We start from the raw sequence: 10,100 nt of genomic DNA, 5'->3' as shown, positions 1-10,100 counted from the left end.
TCCTCCCGCCCGGCTCCACGCGTCGCTCGTCGCCACAGCAGGAAGCGCCGCAGGAAGCAGACGACGAGAAACAGTCCAGCCTGTTCTCGCGCGATCAGCGATAACCAGCGGGGGAGCGGGTTGTAGGTAAGTATCACAGCGATATCGCTAGCAATATCGCTGTAACGTCACAAGTTATAGCGATATTGCTAGCGATATCGCTTAGTGTGACAGGCCCTTTACTGGGCCCTCCCAAAATCTTCTCTAAAGTCTCTGTGCATGACACTAAGTCTCACGAGTAGGAGGAAATTTTTATCAAATGATAAAAATGTCATTAAAGACTGAAGTCCTACGGAATAATATAATAATCCCTACCACCTACCTGGGAATGTTGATATCCACTTTATCTTCAGTCCTCAGTCTTCAGAGTTGGAGCAGTAGATGTAAAATTCAAAGTGCGTATAGTCAGGAAATGTAAAAAAGCTACAGGGCTTGTTGTAATATAGAAACTAGAAAGTTTTTCTTTTTGTTTGACCACAAATTTAACAAACACTGAGAGCATAAAATAAAAGTACTCTTCGTGAAGATGACCTATATTTTTATAAGATAGCCATTGACGATAGTAGAGTCCTATAAGTGGCACAGCGCTTTACTACCACCACTGTCAGTTCATTCCAGCGGGCGCTGCGGTCAGTCACAAGGAACTGAAGACATTCCTAGCAATTACAGGATTGTCTGATGGTCTGAATTCCAGGAACCTACGTGAATCCAGTTTGCTCATACAGATTTTCCCAGGAAATTATATTTGCGGAGAAGTTATTTTCTTTGATTTTAAAGTCCTTTATTATTCTCTGAGGTCACGTAATATGTAAAAAATAAAAAAAATCCTTATACTCACCTCTTCGACCCCTTCCTCACAGTCACCCATCACCACATCTTCAGATCACCATCGCATGTGCTGAAATGCTTGGGCTTCATGTGCTAGGGACTTACGGATTTGAATAGACCTTCAAGGGTTCTGCTCAAGAGTGTATAAGTCTGTGGCGTGCATCATGGAGTCGTGGCGTGCGTCATGGAGTCATGACAATGTGTCCTTTCATCTGCTTGCCAAGGATTTTAGCAAGTACGATGGCAATCTGAAGATGCAGCCAAGACTGGAAAGGTGAAGCGTAGAGGCCAGAGAAGTGAGCTGTAGGAAAAATTTAAGTATTTCTTTTACATTTCGATGGGTTTTTATGGTTCAGAAAAATGGTGGACCGCAGCTGCCATTTTGCTGAAATGAATTACAAAAAAATCCACATTTTGATAAGGGCGGATTTTTGTAAAATTGGAGTCGAATTCATTCCACTTGAATTTATATGTTCATCTCTATTACCAATGTTACTAACATATTAGAAAAAAGTGATATGCGCCCTTATGAGCATCCACAACTCCTGTCCTACTTCTTGGTCCTTTTTCGCTACATTCAGCCATTGAGCAGCTGAGACCAAGTCCGTCCTTGGGCATTTTGGTCCATAAACAGATCATGAAATACGCTAGTGTGATCCCGGCCTAGGAGATTGTACATTAGAAGACAGATTTTGTCTAAAATTCACTTGAATAGAGCTGAGGTGCTATACTGAATGCAACCTGTCGATTACGGTAGTACTGCCATAAGATTCTAGAGATACGGGCATTTTTATTTAGTGCTATTTTCTATGGTTTTTGCATGGTTTCTGGGTGTGGTTCACAGGATCCTCAGGGGTGTATCTTTTGGCTGTCCTGCATAATTACCCTGTGAGTCACACCCACTTTTAAAGACCATAAAAGGTTTCACTAAAAAAACAACGATATCTCTGGTTCTGTATGGCAGATTTTAAAATAACAAAAAGCAGAATATTCATTGGAGCAACAGGAATTAAAATAAGAACAAACATTGGCAACTTTTTATCTTGTTTATAAAAAAATGCTACTTCTCTGCGAATGTCTCACAACTCCAATTGTCATGATCCAGTGTGGATCTGACAGGTTAAATGGATAAGTGAACTTTTTTCCTTTGGCTAGGTGCCAAAGTGATGTGATTGCCCCCCGGTGGCCATTAGAATTATCACACGTGGTGTCGTTCATTCTGAGTTGCCCGGTGGTGGTGAGCGGTAGTGCACTTTAGTTTCTTTGGTTTAATGTGCACGTAATTATAAAACAGGTGTTAGGCTCTTTAAAAGAGTGCCAGGTGTGTTTGATCACTGTTGGTGATATTGTGTGTTCATTTGGCAAGTAAGCCTGGGGGAGGAAGGAGCGGAACATGAGTCATGCGCAGCCCAGCCAGAGGGGACGAGTGGCAGCTAGGTGGTCTGCAAGAAGGGCTGGCATGGCATGGTGGAGTCACAGTTTATGGTGTCAGCAGGAGGTGCTTGCATGGCTTGGTGGAGTGGCGACGATGGTGAGAGTTGCACTCACCATGCTGGACCTGGTTGCTGAGAGCTGGACTCAAGCATGCTTGACTTTTTGGGCAGAAGCTGAACTCATCATTGGGACTCTGTTACTGGACTGCTGCAACTGGTGGTGGACTCTGCTCCAAGGCTACACTATGGTGAAGGATCCAGTTATGGTGATGGATCCGGGTGGAGGAGAAGATGCACGCAGGTGGTGGGCTCTGTTGCTAGGAGCGTACGCAACAGAGCAAAGCTAAGTGGTGTTTCCCCTGTTTTGTCATCTTTCCTCATGTGTGTTTTAGTGCAGTGGTGGGATTAGTTTCCGCACTGACCAATTCCCTAGTGAGGGTTTAGGTCAGGGCGATTAAGGGTTTTTGGGTTCCTGTTGCGCGCCTGGTGCGGAACCGGCATAGGGAACGTTAGGAGTGCAGGGACACTGGCTTAGGGGAGCTCAGGAGGTCTCCACTTCCCTATTCCCTATCGCAGGGCCCACCATTGTTAATGTTTCCCAGGTTTCCCTTATTGTTTAAATTCGCCTTACTGGAGGCAGGGTTTCCAGACTTGTATATACGTGTAATGTCTAAATTCGCCAGTTGGAGGCGGTGTATCCAGCTGCTTATGTTTATTATTTAAATTCGCCCCACTGGAGGCGGTGTTTCCAGGGTCACGCGTGTCATATGGGTTCGCCTTGCGGTACTTGCTGCGTCCAGACACACGTGACCATGACACCAATAATCAGAATCTGAAGTCTATAACAGTTGTGGTAATGAAAAGAGGATTCATACCAGTCTTTTAGAGAAGTAAGGTTTTTTGTAGTCTGTAACCATGAAGACACATAGGTCTTCATTGGTGCTGCATACCCAAAATGGTAAAGGATTTTTCATGAAGATTATTTACAAAATTGCTTTATTTTTCTCTGTAGAAGCATTAGACAAAATAAACAAATTTATTACAAAGTATACATACCCTTTAAAGTGCAGTTATAACTGAATTACTTTCCTATATGAGCTTGGAGGAAAAAAACAAACATTTTTTTTTCCTCAAGTTTTAACACTGATAACTAGAATGCTCATAATTGGAAGATGTAAGCAAAGACGGAATGTATCTCATAGATTTGGCACCATTTCAGTTTAAGACAAAAAAATAAAAAAGGAATTCATACTTAATGAAGACAAAGCCACAAAGTGAAGCAGTGAACCGGAAAAGAAAATATGCGATGATGAGCAAAGTCACGAACGTGAGTGTTACATATACTGTATATAAATAGATGTGTGAATCGTGCATCTGTACATGAGCCACAAAATACAATGCATAAATGATAGCGCCATACAGTGCACTAAAATACCACTGCCATAACCGTTATAAACATACTACCATATGATGCCCAGATAATATTGGCACACAGTGGTCTTAATATCATATGAGCCGTTGCACTGGCACTGTACAGTTCTTGCATAATAATGCTACAAAATGCCTAAATAATGCTGCAAAATGGTGCACATATGACCTATGCACCATCAAAGCACTGTCACTGACCTTGTGGTTGTTTTTAACATCTTTAATGGTCAAAGAGGTCATAGTAATTTGAAAGATGATAAGAGGTTTATGGCCATATCCCCCATGCAGTGGGGTATAGATTAAAAGTTGAGAAAAGTATGTTGTTTCATCATCAGTCTCTTAAAGAATATGGACAAATCGGGGGCATATTTTGTGCACCATTTTTGCAACAGGGTTTTATCCAAGATGTTATTCAACAAACTCACTGACAGATTTTCAGTTAACTCATTCTGCAGACAACAATAGACAGTGTAACACAGAAGATATAGGAGGCAAAATTTGTTATGAAACCCATGATTTTAGTCAAAAATACATGCAATTTAATATATTTCAGACTGCCGATCCTTTCGTTCTCTTTTTGATAAGCCACCACCAGAGGAGTCTTGCAGCAGCTATGTCATTGAGAACAAGTGCGTAATTGGCCAGCTGAGCACTCCTGTGTATGAATCGGGCAAGATGGCTGCTGGCCGTAGCATCATTCAGTTGCAGAACTTATTAGTTGGCTTACTTTGGACTTTGTTCCTCATACTGTATGTGCAACACAATTTTGGTACATTTGTTGTGCATGCCCCTTTTCTGATAAACTGCACCTCTTTTCTATAATGTCACGCTTTTTGTCAAAAAAGTCATAGAAAAACAAATCAGAAATATGGTGCAAGTCATACCAATTTTTGGGGGTGCAAATTACTCCAGAATTATAGTGCATTTAGCTTGGTAAATAATTTCCAATGTCTTTAGGTTCTCCTCCTTTATGATTGGTCTTCTCTTCCCCTCTCCTTTTCTGGACTCATTTAAAGAGCTCATAACACTCCCAAAATAAGCTGCTAAAACTTTCACTTTACTAGGGTGACCAGGGCTATTGGTAGACTTTGAGAAAAATGTACGGCAGGTAGACTGGGGAGACATGAAAACATTTAATGCATTGAGCCAGGCGTTGGACACGATGACCCGTGAGGTCCCTTCTTCAAACTCTAACAATCTAGGATTCTATGATTTGAATGTATTAGTTGCTGACATCGGTAGATCAGATCTTCTGGCTTAAAAAGCTGGAAAACCAACCACTACTGATGGCAACTGAGGGCGATCATATATGAAGAACTTCTCAAAGTCTTCGATCTTAGTTGAACCTTCTACCATCAGGCAAAGTCTTCAATCTCAACTTATACCATTGACCATTTTGACTTGACTCTTGTACTGATTGTCTCTAGAGTCCTATGTTATTTGGAGAAACATCTTCATTCTCTTCGTCCTACAAGGAGGACTGTTCTTTCTTTTCATCTAGACTTCGGTTGGGGGAGATGAAGGTTTCACTAAGGACTAACTCAATGAGATCCAGCAGAGACTTCCTGAACATGAGTTTAAAGTTCTCCACAATGAACAGATAAATTACTGGGGTGAAGCAACTATTGATGCAAGCTAAACAAATTGCTAAAACATGCAAACCATTTACGAGACTCTCCGGGAACCGACTTTCTGCTGCACTCATCCCGTACCATACATGGTAGGGTGTCCAGGAGATAAAGAACGATATGATGGCAATGCAGATTATTTTGTAGGGTTTGTTAGACCTCACCAGATTTTCTTTGCTCATCTTGATGATTATTTTGAGATAACAGACCGTAATGATAGCAAAAGGAATGATTAAGCCCAAAAATAAACGGGTGGTGAACAAAATCCACTTTAATCGTTGACCATTCAACTGTCCAGAAAGGGTATAGTCATTATAACAAATGGTAATGTTATTCTCAGATTTCACTTGTCGGGATACAATGTAAGGAGAGGTGAACAAAAGAGCCAAAACCCATAAAAACAAGCAAATAATAGTAGCATTGCGAGGATTCATGTATCTCCTGTACCAGAAGGGGTGAAAAACCAAGCAGTAGCGGTCAACACTGATCACCGTGAGGACAAAAACGATCTGATACAAGACTAATGAGACTGAGGAGCTGATGATTTTGCACATAATCAATCCAAATATCCAACGTGGCTTCATAATCAGATAGCCCGTGAAGAAGGGAATGAAAATGATAAAAACGAGATTGCCCAAAATGAGGTGAAAAAACCAAGTTGTGTTTATACTCCTTCTCATCCTGAAGCCAAGAACCCAGAGATACAAAGTGTTCACGACCAATCCAAAGACAAAGGTGAAGAGCAAAAACACCGCCGATGTCAGGCTTAAAGCTGAGAAAGTCTGATGAGTCGGACCATCGCTTGCATTGGAATGAAAACCCGATGAAACATTAGGGGTCATCGAATTCTAAAAGAAAAATGAAACGTGGTTGAGTTTCAGTATTACAGCAAAAAAAATTAAGTTGTGTAACAATTTGGTGTTTTTTTTAGTGTTTTTACACCAGGCTGCATAGTTTTAGAAAAGTGGGCAAAGCTTGGTCAGGACAGGAGTGGTGAAGCACACCACAACAGATTCATAAATTATGGTAGTAATATAAGCCAGTCCCTAAGTGGAGTAATATTTCTGGTGTTGCCCTGAAGCACAAACATGTTCCTCATCATAGAGACAGAATGCTTGTGCTACGGGGCTGCCTGTGGGCAGGTCTCTTCTTGATTTTTCTCACTTAGAGCAGGAAGATAAGACTCTGCCTACTGTCCCGCCCTGAAGCACGGGCATCTCATTAACTGAAAACTTCTTACACTGATTACACAAGAACTACAAGAAAGAGTTCTTCACCCCAGGTAACATGTTCATCAGTTTAACACTGCCAACCTGACAATGCCTGTAGTTTACTTAGCAAAATCCTGTCCACAGGTTCACTTTTAGTTTCCTTTGCTCACAGTCTTTGGAGTAAATTCTGAACATCTCGAATTTGTCAGCATAGGTCCCTCATACACACAATTCTAGCAGTGATTACGCTCTCAGTACCCAAAGCATAAGGGAGGAGGCTCATGTCATCCAAAGCTCTAGAGGTGTTAAGATGCCCATACCCACAGGACTTGCATCTTTGTTTAAGTCCTCCATTCCCACAGACCTAGGAGTGAATATTTAAGCATTCCCATACTCGTTGTCCTTAAGTTTTCTGTTTAGGTCCTGAATATGCACACCCCTATGTGTGTCTTCTGCAGCCCTCCTTAGGAGTGTATGTTCAAGTAGACAATGGGATAAGAACTTTATACTAACAGCCCCAGGGGTGCTTCCTTAGGTTTCAGATACCCACCTCCTGATTGTGTCTGTTTAAGTCACCCATAACCACAACCCTAAAGGCGTCAGCTTGGGTTCCCCATATTCACAAGTCTTGGGGTGTCTGCTGAGTTTCCACATGCATAAAGTCTTAGATGTGTCTACTTTGTCACCCGATACTCATGGTCTTATGGCTAAATGCTTATTTTAACCCACAACCCTAGGGGTGTTAGCTCAGGTACCCTTACAGTGACAAGCAAGAAGGTAATAACGTTATGAAATTTTGACTTTCAGGCCCCATATCCCATTATTCACTACAGGTTTTAAAGTGAGATTGCAATCATTTTATAGACAATGATCTTGGCTATCTCAAACAAAAATTTGGCTTGCAACTATTTAGCATATGATTAATTATGCCTGAAAGTTAAAAGTTCCAAACATTGTTACCCTTTTGCTTGGCACTGTATATTCAAATGTGTTGGGTATAGTCTTGAGACATCCATGCCTAAGTAGGGAGGTTAACCGGACCGCAGGCACCTGCATGTCGGGTCTGGAACTGAAGAGGCTGCATCCACAGTTCCCGGGGGGAAGCCTGAGTGAGGAGGACCTTTCCCTATTGCCTGGGGGAAGCCATAGTGAAGCGGACCATCCTGCAGTCCCAGGAGGGCGGGGAGAGACAGAAAAGCACGCGCAGCAGCAGGGTTTATAAAAGGAAAAAGCACACGAAGCGGGGCAGTCTGTCGTCGGCGGAGAGCAGCACAGAGAGCAGCGCACAGAGCGGTGAGCAGCACACTCTGCAGCCCCCACCAGAGAGTACCGGTGTGGCGACGGGCCATATAGAAGGAGCCCCCGTCGCCTGCAGAGAGAGCCGTGCAAAGCCGAGCTGTGCCAGCAAAGAGTAGCTGTGCAAAGCCGAGTTAGCAGAGCAGAACCATGCAGGGCCGTGCACACAGAGTAGAACCGAGCTGGATGTTGCAGCAGCAAAAGAGAGGAGTGCAGCCCCACACAGACCAGCAACCGCTGTCACGCACCGCTAACCGCGGGGACCAGAGAGAGAGAGAAGGGCAATGTGTGCCCGGTGACCGACATAAAGTCAGTTGCCAGATACTTCAGGATCATGAGTACCATGCATGTGCTGCCTGAAAGAGACCGGGAGCGAGACCGTAACCTAAACCATGACTGTGCTAGTAAATCTCGTCCCCAGACACTTGCAACTTGAATTGACCATTGTATACTTACAAAGCCACTTTGGGTTCGTACATGACTGTGGCCCTCACCGTTGTTTAGCCATCACAGCATATGCACTAGGGTCAGTGGAAGGTACCGGAGACTGACCACTGTCACCAGAAGACATGGTATTGTTGTGTGCAGGACCCCATTATTAAGGACACCTCGTCAGCCATTGACGGCGCCATTGAGTTCGCAGCAGGAGCTGCCGTTCAGGAACTTCCTTACTCCTGGTCTAACGAACTGCCGATGTTTGAACTGTTGTTCATCAACTCAAGTTATCCTTTGTCTTTATGTACTGTTTGTCTCCCCTGTTTAACCCTTTACCTCCCTGCATGGAGTATTCCCCTGTAAATAAACCTGTTAACCCTTGCTCTGCCTGTGTCCCATCACTGCATCCCGCATTCCTGTAAGTACCTTACACCTACAACTCAAGGAGTTAGAGTTTAAGTCTTCATTCCACAATATCCAAAGTTTTCGTAGTAAATTTATAAGTCTCTTGCCTTAGGGGTATTTGTTTGGGTACTTTGTACCCACAGCCGAGAGGTAACCGCTAAAGGTGCCAATTGCCACAAACTTATAAATATTTTGTTAGATGCCAAGCTAGTACATAAACTCCTATATTATAAATGTGCAGAAAAGGAAACAATATTTTTCAAAAATGTGCAGACAAAAGTTCTGCTACATCACTACATCCAATACACAATCTAGCATGAGATATATTGGAAGCCTTACCTGCCAGTCTTCCAGAGTCATCTCCGCTCACTGTCTCATTACCATTGTCTGTCCCCTTGTAGAAGAGAGATATCTCTGTTCTTTCTTTTCTTATGGGCAGGTTTTTTTTCAAGACATACAGACCACAAAATCTGAATAGATACAGCCTCAATGTTGAGAGTAAATCAGGAAATAGTCATATTAGTCATTCCTTCCTATTAACTATTACATGAGCTTTTATTCGTCGCATAAGGCTGTGTGGTTTCTCCAGAATCAAAAGCATAATTGTAGAGTTATTAAAAATACTGTATATATAAATGCAGCTTTTAAATGAAAGTATTTATTATTAAGGGAAAAAGAAATCCAAACCTACAGGGCCCTGTGTGAAAAAGTGATTGCCCCCTAAACCTAATAACTGGTTGAGCTGCCCTTAGCAGCAACAACTGCTATCAAGCATTTGTGATAACAGGCAATTAGTCTTTTACAGCACCCTGGAGGAATTTTGGCCACTGATCTTTGCAGAATTCATAGAATCATAGAGTTGGAAGGGACCTCCTGGGCCATCTGGTCTAACCCCCTGCTCAAAGCAGGATTCGCTAAATCATTCCAGACAGATGTCTGTCCAGCCAAAATTTGGCACAGTCACACGTCTGGACCACGAGAGCGTCCTAAGCTATGTTGTGAGGCGAAATTTTAACCCTGCGCGTTCCAATTTACCAAACAATTTTGCCCCTACATACTGGGGAAAAAAATGTGTGTGTGTCAAGCCCCGCCCCTCATTATGATGTCATAATGCCCCTATTTGCATAATGGGGAAAAAGAGTGTGTGCGTATCAAGCCCCGCCCCTCATTATGATGTCATAATGGTTGCCATGGCGACGCTGATGTAATCATAGATTGCAAGCCCCGCCGCTCATTATGATGTCATAATGGTTGACTATGGGATGGAGGATGTGTGATGGATATATGGGCACTGGACTATGGGATGGCGGATATGTATGATGGGTATATGGGCACGGGACTATGGGATGGTGGATATGTATGATGGGTATATGGGCACGGGACTATGGGATGGTGGA

General features: G+C 42.9%; 1 protein-coding gene across 1 annotated transcript; it reads right to left on the bottom strand.

Moving 5' to 3' along the window:
• Window positions 1-3,273: 3,273 nt before the first annotated feature.
• On the bottom strand, window positions 3,274-9,109 carry LOC141085330 (probable G-protein coupled receptor 33). The gene is made up of 2 exons (XM_073570616.1): window positions 9,043-9,109; window positions 3,274-6,204 (listed from the first exon to the last, which is right to left on the bottom strand). The coding sequence occupies exons 1-2, from the start codon at window positions 9,061-9,063 to the stop codon at window positions 5,197-5,199; spliced, it is 1,029 nt and encodes a 342-aa protein (XP_073426717.1). The 5' UTR covers window positions 9,064-9,109; the 3' UTR covers window positions 3,274-5,196.
• Between the last annotated feature and the right edge of the window lie 991 nt (window positions 9,110-10,100).

Source organism: Dendrobates tinctorius, unplaced genomic scaffold (assembly GCF_039654945.1).
Source record: "Dendrobates tinctorius isolate UK_male_01 unplaced genomic scaffold, ASM3965494v1 ptg000028l, whole genome shotgun sequence".
NCBI classification, from domain to species: Eukaryota; Metazoa; Chordata; class Amphibia; order Anura; family Dendrobatidae; genus Dendrobates; species Dendrobates tinctorius.
Note: the sequence above shows the minus strand (reverse complement) of the source record. Positions and strands in the feature narration are given on the sequence as shown.

Bases quoted from the DNA above. Each gene is read 5' to 3' on its own strand.
- LOC141085330 (XM_073570616.1), bottom strand. From the start codon at position 9,063: ATGACTCTGGAAGACTGGCAG. The intron at 6,205-9,042 runs GTAAGGCTTCCA...TTTTTCTTTTAG, and splicing joins TGACTCTGGAAGACTGGCAG to AATTCGATGACCCCTAATGT.